We start from the raw sequence: 24,130 nt of genomic DNA on the forward strand, positions 1-24,130 counted from the left end.
ATACCCAGTGCACCGAAGAACGTAGGAGATGGCGAGCAAAGGTTTGTGAACGCATGTGCCTGAATCGGTCATCCAATCAATGACTCATGGGAACGTAATCTCTCTGAGGGCAAGGATGTCCAGAAGCTAAGATCCCTCCGTCTAAAGCTGCGTTCTCAGTGCCTAGAGCAGCGCGCGGGGCAGGCGCGGTGGCACGAATCAGCGCACGAATGAATGAGCGAGGCCCCAGCTCTCAGAGCCAAGAGCGCACACCACCAAGAATGAAACACAAAGGGGCCCGCCCTGCCTGAGCCCCGCCCCCCACCACCACTCACCTCCTGGTTTTTTTAAATAATTTGTCGATTGTTTTTAATTGTTGAGGCAGTAATACTTGGTTCATGAAACTGCAATATACAGAGAGGTGAAATAAATAGCTTATATATATATAATATATATAATATAGCTGGTTTTAAAATATTCCCTTATCATTGGTGTACTAGGTCACGTGAGTCACGGAAGGTCGATAGCAGCATCCTCCAGAACTGCGAGCAATGCAGGGTCACTTGATTGGACGAGGCCGTCTGTCGTCGGAAGTCGAGGCGCCGAGAATTCCGAGGGGCACGCCTTCCCTGCGCGGTGTCTCGGGACAGCTTGCAGCGGACAATAAATAAATGACTGCAAACCAGAGAGCGATTTTTGTTGGAGTCTGGGGCAGGGATAGGGGGTTGGGAAAGGGGGAGTCTGGGGATGGGTACTACTTTCTCTTTGTTTTTCTTTTTTTTCTTTTTTTCTTTTTTTTTTTTTTTCTTTCTTTCAGAACCTTTGGGAAAAAGGACTTTGGTTTCTCAGAGCGTCGTTTTCCTCCTTCAAATCCTCCTCTGGGGACAAGATTAGAGTTGTCTGTTCCTAGAGAGAGACAAGCACTTGTACGCTGACAACAGTCCCTTTTTGTGAGTCTTTTGTCAGAGACAGGGGGTTTCAAGTCAACAATAAAATCCTTATCGCTCCCCCCACCCCAAGAGTTTTGGTTCGGTTTTTGTCTTCTTTTAAACACAATGTACAAAAATAGAGCTTCTCCCTAATTTCTCATGTAAAAATATTCCTCTGATGCAGTTCTCTGTGAGTGTGAGTGTGGGCCTGGGGGCAGCCTGGGGGGCTGCGGTGGGGCCAGCCTAGCCGGGGTGCGTGGGGCGAATCCGCCGGGACCTCTTGGTCACCGTGGTGTACTTGAAGGGTTTCTGCAGCTCTGCCTGTCCCTTGGGGTAGCGCTTCATGAAGTGCACGTCCTGCTGGTTCTCCCGGGTCTTGGGACCCTTCCGCGGCCGCCCCTTCTTGGTGAAGCCCACGTACCAGCCAGAGTACTTGGCGGACATCAGGGCTGTGTAGTTGTTCTCCAGGACCTTCTCAATGAACACACACTCCTTGCTGGTGCCATCGGGCTGTAGGAGACGAGAAAAGAAGGTGAGAAGGGGAGGGTGGGTGTGAGGGGCACAGCTACGTGGACAGGGTGTGCGCAGGTGGCGGAGGCTTGGGGCAGTAGAGTAGAGGGCCCGACCCAAGTTTTGTCCCCAGTAATTTCACTTCCTGGATCTGTGCAGTGGACTTGTCATATTGGCCCCTGCCTCCTTCCCTACCCGCCAATTAGGTAATAGATTCCCACTGTCATTCAGGAATCTATCCCTTCCCCACTCAGTACGCTACAGCCAGGGGCTTCCACTTCAACTCTACTAGAACACGAAACCCAGACCTGGCCAATAAAACATTATTTCCTATGACTGCTGCAGAGCTCGGCACGTGGCCTGAGCCATCCAATCAGAGTGCTCCTCAAGACCCTTGTATAATCCCCCAAAACACAGGCTGATTTAAACTTGAGGAACATGTAAGGCTGAAGCAAAGGTAGCCGTTTTACCACAATGAGGAGAAACGCTGTCTGACAATAAGGCCAACACAGAGGAAGTAAAGCCAAGAGGAAGGGAATGAGAGAAACCAAGTTCTGGTCACAGCCTTTGGGCTCTGGACCAAACAGAATCTGAAGCTCATTACCTCATTTCCTTTAAAGTAGTTGAGATTATTTTCTATCACCTGCAACAGAAAGGAGTCCCTGCAGATGTGCACAAAACCTGGTATGAAGTCTGCTACACCACTGCCACTCCCCTCCACTGCAATACAGTTACATTTAAATTACATTTAACGTGGGATATGGTGCATTTTAAATGTTTGGTGTGAAGAGGGGTGGGGACCTCCAAGAATAAGAGTTTTTGCATGGCCAAACTCCAAAGCCTATGCCTTTGGTTCTGAGATCAGGCTCCCCAGCAGATGTGTGAACTCCCTAGGACACAAGGGATGCCGGGCAAGGAGTACTAGATTTGGAGTCAGAAGCTGAAACAACTCTAACACTTCCTTATGTGACCTCAGGCTAGTTAATTCCACTCTCTAGACGTCGGATTCCTCGTCTGACCAAACCGGGACAGGGACCCCTGCGTCACAGAAATGTTGTAAGGAATGATACTTATACTCGAGCCCCGTACACAGTAGGAAATTGCTAAATTATTTCTGAAGAGCAGGTGGTTCAGATGGCTCTGGCCTCCCTCCCTGGATCGGAGCTGGACAAAGGATGGTGGGAGGCAGGGCTCTGAATCTCCTCCCTGAGACAGCCGAATTGCTCCATGTAGAAGAGCGAGAAGCACACAAAGCTGGAAGGCCTGAATTAGCAGCACTCGAGTTTCCAACTAACATCTCCAAATTTAGGCTGGGCCCACTCCTCGTTACGGACGGATGCCCAGCCAAGCTGGAAGCCCAGCGGTCTGGCTGTGCGTGGTGCCTGAGGTGCGAGTTCCAGCCTTTTGTTTGAAGTGGAAAACAGGCTGGAGCTTCCAGGAACGTTCACCTTTGAGTGGAGGGCAAGCTTGGGCCCTGCAGACAAAGTGCTGAACTTTGTAGAAAGGGACAGACAGGGTAAGAAAACATTCCCTGGAGGCCGAGATCTTTTGAGGAGGGTACAGAGCAGGCAGTGGGTGGGACTGGGAGGCATGTGGGACCCAGAGGACAGTGTCTGTCAGGGGGTGAGCCATGAAGGGCTCTTGTGAGGGAAGTAGGACATATGTACAAGGCAGGTAGAGGGGAGTGGTCTCTGGGCCCCCCATGGATAATTCTGGAAGCTGCCTATCCAATCTAAGTCCAGGTCCCTTGGTCACTCTCAATGGAACAGTCACAGCAAACTGAACAAAGCCTACACCATGCTGTTCCCCACCATAGAATACCTGCCACTACCTGGAAAACTGCTTTCATCCTTCAAGGTCAAGCTCAGTAACCACCTCCTCCAGGAAGCTTTCCTTCACTGCCATCTAGCTCCCTCTTCTTCATTTAAGACTCCATTCAAGCATTAGGTTTTATGGGACTCACATACTCCATCTTCTCCCCCTTGGCACCCACTCCTCCTCCTGCTCCCCAACAGAGCAATCCCATATCTCCCTGCCTCCTCATTAGCCCAAGAGCTTCAGGAGGTCAGGACCACCTGTCAGTTGCCCTCATGGCTCAGCACAGGTCTTGGGCACCCAGAGCATTTGTGGTTGAATAAAGGAGAGTTCTGGGATAGAAATGGTGGCAGGGACCCCTCAAAAGGCTTTCTCCTAAAAGAAAGTGGATACTGTCCCCTGAATCCCTCACCAATGTCCCAGAGACTGTCGTGAGCTAGGGGAGGCCCTCCTGGGGGTGTGCTGAGAAAGGGACACACAGCAGGTAGAGGACCAGAGCTCCCGGCCTGGCCACTTAGGCTCCCTACTCCTTCATTCACTCGCTCATTCAGCATTTCCTGCTTGTCAATTATAGGCTCGACATCTCCACGTGCATTATTTCATTTAATCCTCTGAACTTGCTCAGGTAGACTCTCCCTGCTAGAAGAAAACAGAGTTCAAAGAGGGCGAAACGGCTTGCCCAAGGGCACGGGACCTGTAAGAGGCAGAGCCACGTTTTTACCTGCATTTGCCACTGCAGCTCCTTTCTCCTCTGCCCAGTTCCAGAGAGGTCCATGAGGAGAAAGAGTATGGAAGAGAGGGCAGGGCGCTGTCTGTCAAAACTACTTCCCCTCCCCAGGCCCACGCGGCTGCCATCAGCATGAAGCAAGGTCTCGGACATGCAAGGAGCAAACACAGCGCCTGGCACTGTTTGTGTGTGTCTGGGTGTATTTATGAGGGCTAAAATTCCCAGCACCCCAGAGCTCGGGAGCCCCCTGGGAGGAGCCACAGTACCTGTGATGGTCACAGGAACTGCCCCCCCCTCCCCCCCCCCTCAATGGGGGGAACGGAGGAGCGCCGTGAAGGGACACCCACCCCCCCCCGCCCATGAGCTCAGACACAGCAGATTCGAAGCTACTGGCAGGCCACACCTGGCCTTGATCCTCACCTCTGTTCCTGACTACCTCTATGACCTTGCTTATTGCCTGCAAAGATTTACAAAAAAACACCTGTGCTTGGGCCTCACCCCCAAAAATGCTGACGCAATGGGTTCGGGCAAGGCAGACCATCAGTATTTACAGAGTGAGTGAATATCCCATCGCAGAACTTTGGTGATTAAGTAGAATTTGAGCATCTCTCCCCCACCCCCACCCCCACCTCCAACCTCTAATCTCCTCCTTTCCAAACTGGAGTCCTATTCCTTCTATTTGATTTGAAGACTGAATCCTGATGACATCATTTGGCCCCTAGATCCCGTCTTACTTGAAACTAGAACTACCCCCTGGACATTTGTAGTTATGTGAGCCAAAAAATTCCTTTTTTTGCTTAAGGCATTTTGAGTTGGGCTGCAGTCGTTTACAACCAAAGCAGTCTTCACAAAGATGTGGTGGTGGGCAGGGGACCCCTCTGCCCTGAAAGGTCTGGGGTGGCCCTGTGCTGCCCCAAGGAGGGCTCACCAGTGATCACTCAGGTGGGGGCAGATCAGAAAATGATCGATCTGGGGTGAATCCTCAGAGACTGGGGGAGAGGGGGGGATGCCTAGCACATAGTGCTCCATACTCAACAACTGTTCATGGAATGAAAGGATGTGCTTCCTCCTGGGCCAGAGAGATGTGGGGTCCAGAAAGGTGGCAAAGGGAAGGGGGCTACCTGAGCATGCAGGGGCGTGGGGCAGAGCTTTGGTATATGATTGTCATAGTTCAGCAGAGCTACAGCCAGGGGCCCAGAACATCCGAAAAGGCTCTGGTGGGGGTTCGATGCATGTAGGGCCAAAGAGGCGCAAGGCTGGCACCCAGGGTCAAGACCACCCAAGAAAGCTATCCTGTTAGGCCCCTGCAAAGGAGTCAGAGCCTAAGCTGAGGTCAAAGGTTTCCACAGGTGAAGGAGGAACTTTGTGGCCTGGCTTCAAAGGGGAAGTGAATGCATATTTATCAAGTGCCCACCAGATGCCAGCATTATCATTGCCATTGTACAGATGAGGACACCGAGGCTCAGCAGTTAGGGCACTTGACGTCCTGGCTCGACATGAATAATTTTAGCTGTGGGTTAAGACAATCCTCAGAAAGCAAGAACCATTTTTCTACTTCTTTGGTGCTTCTGCAGCTCTGTGGCCCGGTACACAGAGCATGGATGGATGGATCCGGAATCAGCCCTCCGGGAGCCCTCAGTCGAGTTGCGAGATGTAGGCACACAGACAAACAGGGACAACTCGGGTTAGCAACAGGCAACAGAGGACCGTGTGAGGGACTATGGGCTCCAGGGCAGGTGTGCTGTATGAGGGGTGGGGGAGGCCAGAAGCTGCTGAAGGCTGCGCAGGACTTAGGGCAGATGGACAGAGGGAGGGGCGATCAGCATGTACAAAGCCCGGACGCCCTGCCCAGGGATCGGCAGTTGGCAGTGCCATGTGTCGGGGGCTGAAGGAACCGGAGGATGGGTGGCAGGGCTGTGAGGCCAGGGACGCTCCCCAGGGCCTTGTGTGTCTCCTCAGGGAGTGTGGCCTTTCTCTGGTAGATGGTAGACGGTGTGGACCCACGGATGGGTTCTGAGATGGGTTGGGGGTGGAAGACAGGGGATGCGCTTTAGAAAGCTGATGGTGGGTAGTGGGCAAAGGCGAAAGCCTGAGGCTGGGACTCCTGAGGCAGCTGGGGCGACAGTTCCAGTGAAAGGATGAGGCCACAATAGAGGCAGTGGCAGCAATGAAGAACAACGCAGGGGTAACCCCAGGACCTTGGGGCCTGCCTGCCTAGGAGGCTGTGATGAAACAGCACCCCAAGAGCCTGTGGCTTCTAGCTACCAGGACCAGAGACAGTGAGGGGAGCTGGGCTAGGCGGAGGGCAACAGGGGGCCTGCCCAGGGCCATCCTGGGGCAGGTGGATTTGGGGGCCAGCCCAGAAGACGGGCGCGCCTGTACGGGGATGGGGGAGCTGCCGCGAGCGGGGGCGGAGAGGAGGGAGCCCTCCCCGGGCTGCGCCGAGCCTGGCCGAGCCAGCGCCAGCTGAACCGTCCCCAATATTAATGACGGGAGAGAGGGCGAGGGGGCAGGAAATCGGAGCCGGCTCCTATGGAAGCGGTGACTCAGCGGCCAGCCGGCGGGCGGGCGGCCGGTGGGCGGCCGGCGGCGGGGAGCGGGGCTGCTCTTTTGACCCCAGCGCGGCCCCCCTGGGGTCAAGCTGCCGGGAAGCGCGCAGACCGGAGGGAGGGGCGCGCGGGCACCGGGCACGGCGGGCTGCCGCGCGCCCCCCCTGCAAGCCGCGAGGCAAGGAAGCCGAGCGTCCAGCCGCAGGCAGGTTGGGCCTGGGAGGCGGCCCGGGCGGGCAGGAGAACAAAGCGCCTGACGCGGGGCCGGGCTGCGCCGCCACAGGAAACGCACTGCCAGGCCAGGGGACCCGGCGCCCGGCCCGCCCGCCGCCCCTGCCCCGATCCCCTCGCCGGCCGGCCGCCCCGGGACGCGGAAAGTGAATCACTAATTAAAACCACTCTCCGGCATCCCGGAGCCACGCTCTGCGGATTACTATTCTTGTGCTCCCTGAGCAGAAGCTTCAGTTGGTGAGGGCAGTGCGGCTGGACCCTCTGCCTTCCAGACCGGGCTTGGGATCCCGCGCCGCTCTAGTGTGGGACCTGGGACAAGTGCCTCGGACGGCGCCAAGCCTCAGCTTTCTCCTCTGCGAAATGGGGATGGTAGTGGTGGCGACCTCATGGGATTATTTGGGAGCATTTTTGCACAGTGCCTGGCAGAAAGTAGGTGCTCAATTAGCAGAAGCTATCAGTAGTGTTATTGTTAACAAATAAGAAGCAACGGAACTCTGGCTCAAGTCCCTGGCCTGTTGCACTCTCCCCAGCCACTAGGGTGTGAAGGGGGGGAAGAGGGAGAAGAGTTGGGGGATTCAGGAAAACAAAACCATGGCTTAAACAGGAGTCAGGGCCCTGCTGCCTCCTCCCAAGACCGTGTAATAAATGCAAATCACCAGCCAGGGCCTTGCACGGGAACAGGAAGAGCCATCCTCCTTAGAATCAGGATCTACCCTGCACCCCTCACTCCACCTGTCCAACAGAACCATTTTACAAGTTAGATATGGGGATGAGTAGGGGCCCAGCAAAGGGAAGAGAACACAGGGCATGAGCACCAGGTAGCTACTTGTCCGTAACACCTTCCACTGGAGCACCCAAAGGAAGCAAGTGTATGAACTTCACAAACAGGCACACCCAGGAAAAAAGGGGGACACCAAGCAGGACCCGGGGAAACTCAGAGCCCCAGGCCTGTGGGTCCACCCCCCCATACCCACACGCCACCCTAATTTGTTACATGCAGCTCTGTTGCCTATTCCAAAGTAATAAAATCTTCCTGAAATGCTAGAACCGTAAGGCCCAGCGCTGAGGAGGCAGCGGGGTCCGGGCTTCTCTGCAAAGCCCTGGCGATTGTTCAACCATTGCTGCGGCCCCAGCCCTCGGCCTGCCGCTTCCCTGTTCTCAGTCAGCAGACACATGCAGGCAGGGAGCCCCTGAGCCCTTCGGGGTCCACATCGAGCAGGAGAGATCAGGACCCTGCATGCTCCCCAAGGTCATGGCCATGGATACCTCGGCCTGGCAGGCTGTGATGTGGGGGCAGAGAAGGGGCTAAAGGAAGAGATTACAGTCAGAATCTCTCTCTCTCTCTCTCTCTCTCTCTCACACACACACACACACACACACACACACACACACACACTCACCGGGCTTGTTTTCCATTTGGGGCTGACAAGGCCCCGAGCACCCTGTTCCAGCTACCCAGTGTTACCAGGGGGAACCCTCCTGAATACCCTGGGAATTCCAGACCATCACTCACCTTCCCCACGAGCTTGCCTTTCCGGTTCATACACAGGTAGAATTCCGTCTCCTTGCCCTTGATCCGGACTTGACTACCGAAGGTGTCTGTCTCCACTAGGAGCTGGGCTTCGAAAGGCAGAAGGAGAACAAGACACATTTTTTTTACCAGGGGCAATGGTTTGGCCGAAAGGCTCAGCGACATGATCCCTGACCCTGTCCCTGGACCCCCTCACTGCTCCAACATTGGGCATGGGGAAGGCTTTGAACAGGTCTCACTGGGGCACCCTGCCCCTTAGGCAGCCAGAGAAGCCTTCCGTCTGTGTTCTCCACCCCCAGCCTCTCTTGACTCCACTTGGGACCTACATGGCTCCAGCTGGAGGGTTGTTCTGCCCCTTGTGGCTAAAGACCAGTGTATTCTCCCCTCACCCACCCCACCAGCCCCTCATCTCTGTTCCCCCAGAACAGGACACACAGCCACCAATAACCCCAGAGAAGTAGCAGTCTCTAGAATGGGGGCACAGAAAAACACATGCGAGTTTGCACGGGCACGCTCACACCCTGCCTCGGGGGATATCAAGCTACTTCCTCCAAAATTTAGGTCAAAGGCCCCTCCCTCCAGGGCAAACATGTAGAACCCCTTCTATGTCCCCTCCCCACGCCACACCTTTGTAACTTAAAGTGGGGAAGGCCCAGAGAGGGGAGGTTTAAGGCCCCCGGGAATGGAGGCTATCTTCAGAATATTCTACTTTGCTCAATCAAGGCCACCGAGGCGGAAACATAGCGAACTTCCAGGAGCCCAGAAGTCCCAATCAGGACCCAATATTCCCTGGTTCGAAGTAGGAGACCCCACACTAAACGACCCACTCTCCATAGAACCTCCCTTAGGAGAGGGTGGTGTCCAGAGCTGATCCCCCAAAGCCCTGACTGAGCAAGGGTGTCAAATGGTCAAAGGGTGACTGTCCCTTGATTAGGCATGCTGTGCCTAATCCCTGTCCCTCTGCCAATCCACTTTTTCTCCCCAATAAGGTGCTGTGTGACTTCAGTAGGCCACACACACTCTCTGAGCTCTCTGTCCTCTCTGGCTTTGAATTCCTATGCCTGGTTCCCTCCCCAACACCTCCTCCCACCGCTGCCTTCTTTGCCTATGACTCCCCCATTCTCACCCTCCCGTCTTTGACCCTTTGCTTCCCAGCACCTGCCCCTCCCTCACCCACAAACTTTTAATTTCAGTGACAAGGGACTTGCTTCTCCATAACAAAAATCATAGCCCTAAATACGGCATCCTTGGAGCCACAAAGCGTGTACCTCGGTGCCCCTAAAATACACTAGGTATGATTTTAATAAAAAAAAATTAAAAATATATACCCTGGTGCCCTGCTGTGAAAATTAAAACCAGCTGGAACTCAGGATTTCCAATAATTAATCTAGCCCTCCTTTGACACCACTACTAATTAAAATATGATACCCCACCTTTCCAAGGAAAATAAGAAGAATTTACATAAAATTTAAAGATCTAACAAGAATTTAGTAATTCTAGAAACAGGGAGGGAGGGGGAGGCACATTCTTCTCTCCACCTTCCCCCATCCCTAGTAAACACAGTCAAGAAAATTAAGCAACACTGAGATAGGGGGTTACAAGCCCCGCATCCTCCCCGCTCTCCTTTAATTCAAACTCCCTGTAACTCTCCCTGGGAACCCAGAGCCAAACATCAGAGCAGCCTGGGGCTTGCTTTCTGCATCTCCTTGAAACGCTCAGGCACCACACAGGACGGAGGTCGTGGGGTTCAGGAGTGTCCCCCATCCCAGGGGGGTGAAGAAGACAGCACATGTAAGGGAAAGGTGAGAGCTTTGGAACGCGCAGACCTGGGAATGAAACCCCGGCTCCACTTGCCAACCATGTGATCTTGGGCCTCAGTTTCCTCACCTGTAAAATGGGTATAATCATCCTTACTCTTCAGAAGGTATTGTGAGGATTCCACAAAAGGAAGGCAGAAAGGTCCTAGCACCTGTTCTCAGAGGCCAGGTGAGGGAAGTAACTATTGTGTTAAGTTTTGTAATAACTGCAAAACTAAACCCTTTTCCCCTAAACACACACACACGCGCGCGCACACACACACACACACAGCATAGTGGGAAAAAATCAGATGCATGTAAAAGGGCAGAAGTAGAACCAAACTTGTCTCCCCAGGCATGCCTTCTGACCTGAACTTCTTCAGCATCCTCCAGGGTCACAGGCATCCCACACTGCAAAGTGCATCAGAACATACGTTGGGCTGGGACTTATGGGGTCTGATTCCATTTCTGGCATCGCCATGCTGGGCTGTGTGACCTTGAGCCAGGCACACCACCTCCCCCTGGCCTCAATCTCCTGACCTGTGCAATGGGGAGGGGGAGGCTCACCCCTATTCTGATTCTTTCTGGGATTGGGGCAGAGCCTAGGAGAGGAGTAGGGATGGGAGACTATAGAAAGGGGCTCAGGCCCCAGGACTATGGCCCAAGAGACCCCAAGTGAGTCTGAGGGGAAGTCTGTCCCTCTCCCAGCACATGCCTGGACCTCTGTCCCCAGAGCAGTTCCTACCATTCTGGCTCCCACGTGAGCCCACTGAAATTTATACTTCACCTTGAGCTTGGGTGGTTTTGTCCCCATTTTATAGTTTAGGAAACTGAGGTTCAGAGACGCAACCCAGCAGGAGGGGCTGCCATCAGGTCTGCCTAATTTTCTGCTGGGGCCTGGGCATTAGGGGAGGTCCCCCAACTCCGGGGAGATGTAGCCCTCTGCCCGCCCCCCCAATCCCCCAAGGCTCATCAGTCACAGCCCACCACAGAAAGCCCTGGCCTTTGCCCGAGCTGTCCAAAGGGCTTAGGCTGGGGCTGGGCTGCACCTCTACCCTCACAAGCCTAGCTGCCCTCACCCCAGCATGGGGAAGGTCTGCTCCAGATGCCATGCCGGGGAGCCAGCAGTCTGTTCTTCCCGACCACAGCAGGCCTTGCAGTGACCTAGACTCCACTTGGGTGCATGACATAATGAGGAGGGAGCCGGGCCAGAATTATGTAAAGTCTGCGGGGAGTAATAGCGGCAGCAGTTCTCAGAAAGAGAGAGAAAAAGAGAGAGAGACAGAGATGGAGAGAGAGAGATGGAAAGAGAGACCCCACCCACCCAGGCCAGGTTTGCTCCACAGACTACTTCGTCCACAGCATCACGGCCCCCCTACTCATGACCCAAGCCCCCAACATGCAACTCTCAGGAGCTCAGAAACCTCAGCTGGGCTCAGTTCCATTCTCAAGGCCTGTACCAGGCCAGGCAGGAGGAGTCTGGGACGTTATCTGGCTCCACTCCTCATCAGACCTCCTCTCTAGGCATCCCCTCCAGACTGCACAACTCAGCAGCCTCCTCTCTCTGCCAGAGAGATCCTTTAAAAATATAAAATTAATTTTATCTCTTTCCTGCTAAAAGCCTCCTAGGGATCTCCAACCCACTTAAAATCTAGCCTCTTCATGGGGACCCAGATGGTACACATGCTCCGGCCCCTACTGATCCTTCCTACATCCCACCCTCACTCACAGCCCTCCAGCCAACAAGCCCCTTTGCTGTTCCTCTCTGACACACCACGCACACTCCTGCCTCAGGGCCTTTGCACTTGCTATTCCCTCTACCTGGAGGCTGCCTTGCCTAGAGCTTCCCATAGAGGCTTCTCTTCTCTTAGGTTGCTACTCAAATGTCAACTCCTCAGAGAGGCCTTTCCTGGCTACACCATCCAATGTCTTACCGCCCTCCCCAGTCCAGCTCTACCCACCCCTGCTCCATTCTCCTCAGAGCTCTTCTCCAGATGGTCTTAGTTGCTATCTTTTTTTTAATTATCTGTCTCTCTCCACCGGAAGGTAAGCTCCACTACAGCAGACCTTACCTGTCTTATACACCACTGTGATTTCTGGTGCCTAGCCCATACCTGGCTCACAGGAAATGATCAACAAGTAAATTTTAGTAAATGCATAAACGGCTTTGTGAAGTAGATATGAGTAACACTATTTAAGGTAAGAGTTAAAGAAAACAAGATTCCGGGAGGTGAAGGGACTTGCCCAAGGGCACACAGCTGGTCAAAGCAGGGCAGATGTTGGGACCCAGTCTGACTCCACAGTCAATGCCCTCGGCCACTCCGCTCCCCACTGGCTGGTGCTACTCCTGCCACTCACTAGAAGTCTGAGCTCCCACCCACCTGTCCCCAGCCTCAGGATTATTGTCACATCTTCCGACTTGTCATGTGACAGAGGGGAAGACCCTGTTCCTCTCCGGGCCAGGCCTAGGTGACCTCCAAGGCCTCTTCCAGTTCTGCCCCTCTAGAAATATTATCAGTAATCTACATTTATTTAGAGCTTATGATGTAGTGGGCACTATACGCATATTCTGTCACTCACAATATCCTCATAATAATCCCATGAGGTGAGAACTGTTATTATCATCCCCATGTTACAGGTGAGAAAACTGAGTCCCAAGGTTACACGGTGATGGAGTTAAAACCCAGGCAGCCTAGCCCAGAAGTCTTGGTCTTATCTTGTCCACTGCTCCCTTTACCTTCCCTCTGCATCAGTCCCTTCCCTGGGAGAGTAAGCGAGTAAACACCGAAGGCGGGGAAGGTCTTTGCTTTGACCTCACTTTCTTGATGCAGAGGGACTATTGGTAGAGATGCCCACAGTGCCCTTTCTATAAAAAACTCATGCTCCCTTTTTTTCCCCCTATTTTCTTAAATGCTTGAAGTAACAATGATAATTTAAAAGTCCCAACAAATACTTATTTGAGCATTTACCATCTGTAGGCACAGTGCTTAGTCTGAATGTGCAGTGCCTCATTAGATGCTCACAATCCTATGAGGTAAGGACTATAATACCCATTTTATAGATGAAGCAACTGAGGCACTGAGCAGATAAGTTACATGCCCAGAGCCACAGAGTAGGTCCAGGATTTGAACGCTGGCAGAGTAACTCCAGAGCTAGTCTGAGACAGACAGAGATTCCGAGTTAGGCAGAAGGGTACAAATACCCTGCAGGCCAGCCAAGGCAGGGAAAAGGGAAGTGACATTGACTGACTGACTGACTGACTGACTCCAGTGTGATTCCCTACCTGGGCCTCCCAGCGTGTGATCCAGGGCCTCACTTTGAAGACTTTTGGTTTGAAGCATAGGGAACAGCAGGGAAAGACACAGAGAGGCAGCCAAAAACCAGAGACACAGTGCAAAGAGAGACACAGGAGACAGGAACCAAAGAGAGGAAGCCCAAGGGAACAAAGCTGGAGAAGGGGTTTTCTTTTCCCCCAAGCCTCAGCCTCACCAACAGCCCCCGCTCCGGAAGACCTGCAGGAGCAGTGTGGGAGCCAGGAGCCCCCCAGGGCCCTGTGTGAGATGACCAGCAGCTGGCGGGCCACTATGGCTCCAGGGCTGACTGCACGGCTGGCCACTCTCCAGGTGTCCTCCAGCGAGGAAATGTCCTTGCCACCAAAGGCACGGGAAGGTCAGAGCAAATCAATCCTCCCTTCGTCCCTCCGAAGGTGGACCAGGTGGAGAGGAAGGGGCAGGGTGAAGAAATGCTTTCTGGAGATGTTTCCACATCAGTGTCCACACACACACACATACACACACACACACACACACACACACACGGCCTTTCTCCCAAAGTTCCCTTCTCCTAAAGTCCCCCAAGGAGGTTTGCAGCCCACGTGGGCTTGCTGGAAAGGAAGAGGGAAAAAATCAATAGGATTGATCAGGAGCTATATTTAATCCTAGCCATAGCTCTAGGGTGGCTATTTCAGCTGCAGAGTCAGTGAGGTGTGGGTGACCACTCCTCACTGGGGACAGAAGTTATGGGACATGAGCTCAAAGGGCAGGGGTTTTGATGCCTCTTCCCAGCTGCAAGGGCCCTAGGGGAAGCCAGGTCTCTTGCTGCTTATACCCCCATTTCATGTTGCAGAGCTGGAGGCTGGAAGGATGGAGGGGAAGACGAGAGGTCGGGAGAAGAGGAGGCAGGGAGCACCAATTTGTGTGCCTGAGCTCTGTGCCAGGCACCTGCCCCAGGGGGAGAACTCCCAGACACACACGTGGCTCATCAAGCATATATCGAGCACCTGTTTGTGGCTGGCTCTCTGCATGGTGATACAGCAGCGAACAAAATAGACAAAAGCCCTCTACCCTCAAGGAGTTTGCATTATAACAGGGGAGACAGGGAGCAAAAGGCTAAATACGTAATAGAATACCTAGTAGCAATAAATGCTAGGAAGAAAAATACGTCCACAAGGAGACAGAGCCAGGAAGTCTCTGATAAGGAGACAACTGAACAGAAGCCTGAGTGAAATGAGGGAGCAAGCCATGAGGATATCTGGGAGAACAGCATCCGCAGGTTGAGGGAACAACAAATGCGAAGAAGGCCCTTAGCCAGGAGCACACCTGGCCTGTTGGCTGGTGGGTGGGGCTGGAGCTGAGTGGGCGAGGAAGAGGCAGTGAGGCGAGGCTGGAGTGGTAATCAAGAGCCAGGCCATTCTGGGCTGATCCAAGAATTGGGATTTAATCCTCAGAGAGACAAGCGCCTTTGAGAGTGAAGTGACACAGTCTCACATTTTAGACTGCTATATGGACTATGGGCATTGGACTCAGAGAGTAGGGGGTCTCTGCAGCATCAGCCACACCAGCCCTTTCTCCTTATTCAAACACAGCCCTCCAACAGGTACCAGGATGAGGGAAATGGGACCAGAAGACTCCCCCTCACTCTTTTTTTTTTTTAAAGATTTTATTTATTTATTTGAGAGAGACAATGAGATAGAGAGAGCATGAGAGGGGGGAGGGTCAGAGGGAGAAGCAGACTCCCCGCCGAGCAGGGAGCCCGATGCGGGACTCGATCCTGGGACTCCAGGATCATGACCTGAGCCGAAGGCAGTCGCTTAACCAACTGAGCCACCCAGGCACCCCCCCCCCCCACTCTTGTCATCTGCTCAGCAAAAGGTCTGGAATGCCCCACACACCTTCCTGCGTGAGCCACACAAGTCAGTCCCAGATCATGCTTGGAGTTGCCCCATAATTATTTTATTCATTCACCCAGCAACATGTAGGTGCGGACCTGCTTTCTGCCAAGCCTTGTACTGGGCATGGGGACATGCAGAAGGGCCACTACTTTCAAGGAGCTCATGTTCTCAGGAGGGCAAGGCTGAGCAGGAAGGTGCAGGCCCATGCTGGGATGGGCTGACTCCTCCTGACCCCACACAGCAGTTCCACAGCTGGAAACACAGACGAATCCATGCCTGAGCTCTTGAGGAAGCCAGCGGAGTGCTAACTCCACACCCCGCACCCAGCCCCCCAGTGAATGGTGAGGAAGCCCAGGCTCAGGGAGGGAATGAGAAAGACCCCAGGTCACACTGGAAGTTAGAGAACTAGATTCTTCCTACTCAGAGTCAGCCCCTGAGATGGAGTAGGGTCTCTGGCCTGGGAGCAGCGTGAGGGCTGGGACCAAGTATGTCTCACCACCGTATCCCCAGGGCTCAATAATTCTGCACAGCGAGTTAGGGACCCCAGCTCAAACGGAGAAAAGATCAGACCACACCCAGCAAGAAGGTCCAAAGACACTGCCTCCTCGGGCCCAACAGGAGCCAGAGCAGGCCGACCTGCTGCTTGGAATCATGCCGAAGAAGCCTCTTAGGCCTACAGCTGACATACCAGGGCCCCACAGATGCAAGAGAGACCTGGCTCCTTCTGGGAGTCCCAGGAATCAGTTCCTGAGAGGGGAACTTCTACCAGAGCCCGTGTGAGTACCCCCCACACCCATACAACAGCAGTGATTCAAGTAGTTATCATTCACATATTTTGCTTTAATAATCATACAATCTGTGAGCATAAGAGATGCTCTCATTTCCATTACCCCATTTCACAGAAGAGCAAAGAGAATCAGAAAGGCTAACTCAGATCTGAGATCTCTAGCCCACAAGTGATGGAGCTGGGTTCAAATCTTGTCCAATTCCAGAGTCTACATTCTCATTCCCTCAAAAGATCAACTTCCTGGCTGACCACAGCCCCTCCAGGGGCCTGCCTGGGGGCTGTTCTGGGCACAGTCCTGGGAGGCTGGCCTACTACAAAACATTGGGTTTGGGGGTTTTCTTATCTTTTTTTTTTTCTGAAGTAGAAAACCCTTTTTTCAAATGAAAACAGGAAAGAATATCCAGTCACACTGCTTATAAAGGCAGAGTTGCCCCCACACCGCCATTTCCACCGCCAGGGTCCCTCCCCACTCCCTGAGCGCAGACTCAGTTCATGTCCCACCCCGCACACCCCCCACAGACCCCCCATCCCCCATCCCCCGGGCCTCTTCCTCTAAAACTCCACCTCTGTCACTGGCAGCCTGGCCCCTTGCAGCCAGGAGGACCTAATGCCTCCACACCCTGGGCTCAAGTGCATCAATCTCGGAGGCAAGTTGAGCGGGCCTTTCTCATCCTCACTTGGCAGAGGAAGAAACTAGGCCCAGAGCCACACACGCTTGCCCCAAGCTCCGCGGGCTGCTCAGTGGCAAAGCGGCAACAAAAAACAAGGTGTCCTGCCTCCTGGAGCTGTTTCTGCAATAGGGCCACTGCCTACACGACAGAGGTGGCCAGGGCCAAGGGCAGGAGGGCCAGATGTAAGCATCCTAGGTGGGCAGGGTGGCCCTAACCGTCTCGTCAGCCGTCCCCCTCCAGAAACCCTCAGCTTCCTGGCTAGCACGCTTGTCCCTCCAGCACCTGGCCCACCTTCAGGCACCTTAGGGTGCTTGGGAGGAAAGCTTTGGGGAGCCCTGGGGAGATCCTCTTGCAGAACTGCGGGGTGTGATTTACACCTATGCAGATCTCACCAAAGACTGCTCCCAGATGTAAAGATGTAAAGCAGGCCAAGAGCTCCTGGGCCAGCCCCAGACTAAAGTGGGCCCGTGCCTTGTGCCTGCCCTGAGTCTAACACCTCAGGATGTCACTGAATCTGAGATTCCGAGTGTCTGTCGGGATTCCAGATTCCAGGTGTTTCTGGGGCCCCTGTTTATACTTGGTGTTTCCTGAGGTTCCCAGACTGCATTATAGCTGCATATGAATGCAAGCCTCAGACCACATCATTCTTTCAGCCGCACAGAGTCCCGAGAAGGAGGGACTGTCCACTGTCTGGTGGGGGGGCCCGGCCTGACTGGGGACTACTGGCTGCCCATCCCCCACAGGCAGGGCAGGCCCCTACCGCAGCCCCATCCTCCAGGCTGGCTTGGCCACATAAATCACCCTCCCAATAATATTTGTATTGATTATCTAGATTGGAAGCCTCAATTGGCTCCATTGTCTCACTTCCTCTCCCGGGGCTCACAGATGGGGTCCCTTCGCCTCATCTGCGTTTCTAATGCGACACTTAAATGAAGCAGCCTCAGCAGCCAGCAAAGCCCCACGCTGCCCTGGTGGGGGCTTGGAGAAGTGATAAACATATTCCTTGAGAGAGAAGGATTCAATCTGGGGCCTGTGGGGCTCGAGAAGCCAAAATGGGCTAGTTCCTGGATACGCGAGGTGTAGCCCATCCGCACCATCTGGGCGAGCGTTAGAAATGCGGAGCTCAGGCCCCACCCCAGACCCACCAAATCAACATCAGCATTTAACAAGATCCCTTGGTGATTCCCAGGCATGTTAATGTTTAGGAAGCACTGCTCTAGTATGCAACCCTTGTATTGTACAGATGGGAAACTGAGGCCCAGAGGAGGCAAAGGGCCTGTCTGATGTCACACAGCACGTGCGATCCCCTGAGTCTCTGGCTCAGGCAGAGGAAATGAGAGGCAAGTAACTTCTGAACCGAGGGGGTGGCCTTTTTTGGGCTCCTCTCCCTCCTGAGCTCCTACCTCCTGTCTCAGGGCGTGGACAGATGGTTCAGACCAGGCCTGGAGGGGCCAGCGAGAGCTCCGGGGACTCCCCAGGAGGGCACCTCCCTCCCGGCCCGGCCAGCCAGCTGCCCCTTCCCTGGCAGCAACTGGACAGCAGATCCCAGGGAAAAGCGCCACCTGGGTCCGCCCAGCACAGCGGGGGGCCCGCAGAGACAGAGGCCCCCCGAGAGGCAAAGGCGGAGGACCTGGGAGACGTGGGGAGGAGGGACTGGAAAGCTGTGATCCGAGGGAGGGAGGCAGGGAGGACAGAGATGGTGGGGAGGGGGAGACAGAGAGAGGGATGGACAGAAACAGAGGGGAAGGGGTGAGCACCAGGAAGGAGGGGAGAAGGACTGAGAGAGAGGGGTCGGGAGAAAAGCAGCAGTAGCAAGACTGAGAGGGGAAGAAGGGGAAAGAGGGAGGGAGGGAGGGGAATGGAGGCCCTAAAGAGTGATGGCACAGGGAGAAGGGAGGCAGCTGGCCTGGAGTCGCGGAGCCCAGCCCGGCGCAGCCCTGCCCGGCCTGGCCCGCCCCAGCCCCCAGTGACGGCGCAGCTGCCACACTTGGGCCCTACCATGAGGTCAGTCCTGCCCCGGGGCGGAGGGAAAATGAATGGGGTCCAAGATAAAAGGTCCAAGAAATTATTTGTCTTCTTGTCATGTCTTGACTGCAACGAGCAGGGGCCGGCGGGCAAGCAGGGCATCATCCCAGAACAGCCCAGACTGGCAGGCCCACAGTACACACCCGGGCCCCAGCCCCAGCCCCAGCCCCACGCCTTGGTCACCCGCAGCCCCAGCTCCCCTGCCCAAGGCCGGAGAAGGGGGGTGTGGGGGGCTGGGACACCTCCCAGAACCTGGCTTAAGAAGGCAAGGACCAGGGCCGCCTGGGTGGCTCAGTCGGTTAAGTGTCTGCCTTCGGCTCAGGTCATGATCCCAGGGTCCTGGGATTGAGCCCCGCATCGGGCTCCCTGCTCGACGGGGAGTCTGCCTCTCCCCTGCTCATTCTCGCTCTCTTTCTCGAATAAATAAATTTTAAAAATCTTAAAAAAAAAAAAAAAAAGAAGGTAAGAACCCGTGGGGCAGGGTCAGTATTTGCTCAGCACCAGTCCCCAAAATCCTCTCGAGGCTCTGGGCAAGTGGAGTCCTGTCTGTTTCTCTCACTGCTGAGGGTCTGTGTGAGCTGGGGGGTGGGGTGGGCAGGGAGGCAGGGTGTCTCATTCCTCCCAGCCCCCTCGCAGAGGCAGCATGAGGTGAGGGATGGTTCCCAAACACCCCAGAGGAGGGCTGGGCGGTTTCAGGGTCAAGGGCAGGTCAAAGGGCCGATAGCCCAAGTGCTACGAGCACCATTCCTCACAGGTGTATAAGCTCAAGCTCGCAGAGCACAACATACCCGTGCTCACACCCATGTGTGCCCATGTGCACCCACACTCACACCAGGCCGATTTCCACACGGCCGGCAGCATCCAGAAAGCACTCCCTGGAGCCTCCCTCCTCTCTGAGCACCTGCACCCGGGGCTGGTGAAGCAATGCCGTGGGGAGCAGCTCCTGGCTTTAGGCCGTGCCCAGGGAAGCCACGGATACCCACGACCTTTCCCGGCAAAGCGCTGAGCACTCCCCCCAAGGCTCTCCAGGAGACACGACTGCCCCTGCAGTTTGCAGAGGAGGGGTGGGAGGGCCAAGGAGGCTGTGCCAGGAGCGAGGTTACACAGCCAGGGCAGGGCAGACCTGGGATGGGAACCCGAGGGCTGAGAGGCGCACGGTGAGGGAGGAAGGGGCTGGCACCTACCATACTTGTCCCCGTCCTCGCCGCGGGCACTGATCCTGCGGCCCAGGACCTGGATGTGCTTCCCGCTGGTCCGGCTGTAGAGCTGGTACAGCCGCAGCTGCTTACGGCTCACATCGTCCCGAGCCCGCGTCTGGTTCTCCACGTGGATGCGGAAGTCCACGTTCTCCTCGGCCGCCAGCACCTGGCCAGGGAGAGCGGCATCAGGGATCTACCTCAGAAGTCCTGGGTGCCCTCACGTGGGAGCCACGTTCACACCGGAGAGCCAGGGCCCCGCTCCGGGCCGGCTCCGGGCCAGGCCCCCGCGCAGACCCGTGCCTGCTCTGTCACCATCCCCATCTCACAGATGAGGCAACCGAGGCTCAGAGAGGTGAGGCGTGTTGCCCGAGGTGGCTCAGCCAAGAAGCGGCGAAGCTAAGAAGCAGGCCTCGGTCTACTGGACAATAAAGCTTGCGCTGCCTCTCCACCAAAGCCCCAAATTAAAGCCAGAAGTACGGAGCGGAGGTTTCTCCTGTGACCTTGGGCACACAGACTCCCTCTCGGTGAAACAGTCGAGCAGAGCCCCCCTGATTACGTTCCAGGGTGGCCATGAGAATAAAGTGAGCACGTGGGGAGTAAAGGATCAGAGTAGATATGAAGATGGGAGAAGGATGAGGGGCATATAACTGCTGGTTGGGTGCACAGCAGGGAAGGACAGAGGCCTGGCAAGTCACCCTGGGAAGGAAAGGCCAGAATCCACTGTCCCTTGGGCCCCAGGAGTTGATGCCGGGGGCTCTCCTCTCCACGACCAAGCACCCTCACCTGGCATTCGCCCACACCCCTGGCGTCTCTTGGAGAAGACTTCATTTTGCATCTCCCACCAAAACTCCCTATCTCCCCAGAGGTTTAGTTCACATCTGACCACATCCTCCAGGAAGCTGTCTCTGGCTATGCCAACATGTATCTCTCCAGTCTCCCTTCCTGAACATGACCTCTCACCTGGACAACTTGCAGCCACCTCCTCACCAGCCTTCTGTTCCCACTCCTGCCCCCTGGTTGTCTGGCTTCCACCAAACCCAAACACCTTGAGTAATGCTCCCCCTCCACACTCTCCGGGGCTTCCCATCACATTTAGACAAAGGTCCCTACCACGGCCTCAAGGTCCTCAGGATGAGTCCCCTCTTCATCCTTTTACTACTCTCTCACCTCCACTTGTACCAGCTGCCTTATTATGCCACTGAGCATTCCAAACACAAAACACACACCTGCCTCAGGGCCTTCACACTTGCTCTTCCCTTGGCTTCAGTGTTCTTTCCCAGATTTCTACATTCTGGCTCCTTGGCTTCATTAGGCTTTCTGCTCAGTATCACATCCTGAGACTGGCCTTCTTTGACTGTTTTTCTGAAGCAGCCCCCACCCCGTCACTCTCCATCTCTCTACCTACCATGCTATGTTTTTTCCTTCTAACATTGACCAACCTGACGTAACATCTACTTATCTGGTTTTTGTCTGTCTCCCCCCAGCATTACATTGGCAGTACCATGAAAGCTGGGGCTGTCTCCTTCTTGCTTGCTACTCTATCCCCAGCATGTAGCACAGCAGAAACTCAAACATTTGTTGAATGCATGAATGAATGAACAAATGAACACTGAAAAGATGTGGAGCCCTGTCATTCCATTTACTAAAATTAGGTTTTCCTAGGCCCTGCTAAATGTATGCCTGTCCCATCCCATCCTAACCATAAAGCTGAACAATTCTCGAAGCCCAGACAGTGTTCTTGGTTTGTTCTGTGTGCCCACAAGGTCCAACATGATGCTGGGCAGGCAGAACCCCACTCCCATGAGAGCACGGCCCACTCAGCCTGTTGCAGAGCTCTTGGGACCAGGGCTGCCCAAGCATCTGTCTCACCTCTCAATCGTGAGCTCTTAAGGGCAGGGACCGTGTTCTCCTCATTACTACATCCCACGCCCAGCCCAGGGTCTCTGTCCCCAAGGTGACCTGCACATGTCCCCTGTGGCTAGCCTGGGCCCCACAGGCACTCCAGCTGGACCACATTATTTATCCTTCACTATCATCCTCAAGGTGGAAATATTATCCCACATTACAGATGAGAAAACTGAGGCCCCAAAGCTAAATTGACAAGGTCCCAGAACAAGCAATGGCAGAATTAGCCCCGAATTGGCTCCAAAGCCCCTCTTTCAGCCCCATTTTGCTGGGCCCCACTTGCCCCACCAGCACAATCAGGAGGAGGTCCCAGGGTCAGAACCCAGGGTGTGCCCTTCCCTCGCTAAAGGGCCCTAGGCAAGTTACCAACCCCTCTGGACTTCAGCTTCCCTGGAAAATGAGAGGGATGACAATGGCATCCAACCCAAGGGCTGCTCCTCAGATGAAATGTAGAAAGTCTTAGAACAGTGCCCAGCACAGAGCAAGTACTCAAGAGGCATAACTAAGAGAGCACATGGGGGTCCTTTAAGAGGCTCACAGTGAAGCCCTGCAGACAGAGCCTCTCTGGAAATACAAGCAGACCACACCCCCATCCCTGCAGACAGGGCACCTCGGCACACACTCAGTCTGGGAAGACGCTATTGCCCCGGACCCTCCAGACAACCCTGCAACATGGGAATGCTTATCACCTCCACTCAGCAGATGCAGAAACCAAGGCTCAGGAAAGTTAAGTCGGTTGCTTCCAGCCACACAGCCAGGGGTGCGGGGCCTGGCGCCTGGCCCACCAAGGACGCGCACCCTTCCCTCTCGCTCTTCTCGATGGCCAGCCCCTGTTACCAATTCACAGCCAGGGTCTGACACCTGGGACCCACCTCCTCTCATAACCCGATGCTCAGGGAGGGAAGAACTCCGTGCCCCATGAGGTTCACACCTGGTGGGCACGTGTCCTGAAGACCCCCCGCCCATGGCCCTCGACCTCCCCAGAATGACTTCCTGAGGTAGCCTGGCCTTGTCCCGTCCCCCAGGGGCGGGCCTCCAGCCTCCTTCCCTGTCCTCCAACTCTCCTCCTGCTCACAGGAGACCTTATCGACCAGAGGTCAAACCAATCTCCTTACCCCGGGTCCCCAAGGGGAGCTGCCCTGCCCCAGAAGCCAGCCTCCCATTAACGATTTTCTCCCTGGCCCACTGGACAGAGGCAGCGCGGGTGACCCAGGGTCAGCAGGGGCTATCCGGTGGCCCTTCCCCAGGATGTGGAGGGAACAATTCATCTTGCCCAGCTTCCACCCATTCAAGCCACATTCTGTGGTCACATCCTTCCCAAGGGAGGTAGCAGGGGTGGCCTCTGACACATAAACAGAGTCCATCCTTCTGAAAAGGCAGAGAGACCCCTGGGCTTCCTGGGCAAGACCTCTGGGGAGCCCCAGGCCTTTGCACAGGTCAGGTCCTCTGCCCAGGGCACCCTGCCCCCTCGGCCCAGCTGACACCTGCCCTCAGGTGCCTCCTCTGGAAGCTTTTCCTGCCCCCCACCCTCCCAGCTGGGTTAGGGTCTCTGGACACTACACTATAATGGCTTATCATCCCCAGACGGCAGCTTGTCCGGCTCATCCTGGGGTCTCCAGCTCTGGCCCCAGGAGGTGCCCAGCAAAGGTTTGCTAAATGACTGTGGCTAGGATGAGGGAAACCTGGAGGCCAAAATCCGCTCCAGCACTTACTACCCAGACAAGCAGAGTGCCCCACAGAGGGGTGGCAAGGGGCGTTCTTAAAGCTATCAATTGCTGAGCTTTCCTCTATTCCAGGCGCTCTGCTAGGAAGCCCTCTAGACGTGGTGCCTCCTTAGCCCGTCCTGGAGGTGGGCACCCGTTGGAGCTCACTGCAGAGACTGGACCTCTGAGGCGCTTCTCCAGGGCCACGGAGCTGGAATGTGGGCAAGCGGAGCTCTAGCGTCTGCCTCAGGAACATTCTTTCCCTCCTGCTTTCCTGCTCACTGGGTGGCAGGTCACTGGGCCTGGGGGGGGAAGGAGGGGGGTACTGTATTCCAGGCCTTCCTGGAACAGCCGAAGCTGCTCTCCGCAGGCTAACACCTCCCCACCCAGGGGCACAAGCATGTGGGGTGTCAAGAAGCTGCAGTGGGAAAGAAATGAGACTACTGCAGCTCTCACAAGGTGAGCAGGCTGGTACATCCAGGATGTGTCCTTGGGCAGAGGAAGGGACCTTTGTCACTCTGCCTTCCTCCCACCGCAGCTTCTCTCTTGGGTCGAAGCAGCTTTTCCCACAGCAGGATGGCCTATAGTGGGGTCCCCCTGCAG

The 24,130-nt window shown here is 55.1% G+C and overlaps 1 protein-coding gene across 1 annotated transcript in view; it reads right to left on the minus strand.

The window, feature by feature from the left end:
- Window positions 1-294: 294 nt before the first annotated feature.
- The window catches only part of FGF18 (fibroblast growth factor 18), a 38,860-nt gene continuing 15,024 nt past the window's right edge, over window positions 295-24,130 (minus strand). Inside the window, exons 3-5 of the mRNA XM_021698322.2 lie at window positions 19,905-20,085; window positions 8,254-8,360; window positions 295-1,418 (exon numbers count right to left, since the gene is read on the minus strand). Coding sequence (XP_021553997.1) covers window positions 1,152-1,418; window positions 8,254-8,360; window positions 19,905-20,085 — 555 coding nt within the window. The 3' untranslated portion in view covers window positions 295-1,151. The remainder of the gene's footprint in view (window positions 1,419-8,253; window positions 8,361-19,904; window positions 20,086-24,130) is intronic.

The sequence above is a fragment of the Neomonachus schauinslandi genome, chromosome 7 (genome assembly GCF_002201575.2).
Source record: "Neomonachus schauinslandi chromosome 7, ASM220157v2, whole genome shotgun sequence".
Taxonomy (NCBI): domain Eukaryota; kingdom Metazoa; phylum Chordata; class Mammalia; order Carnivora; family Phocidae; genus Neomonachus; species Neomonachus schauinslandi.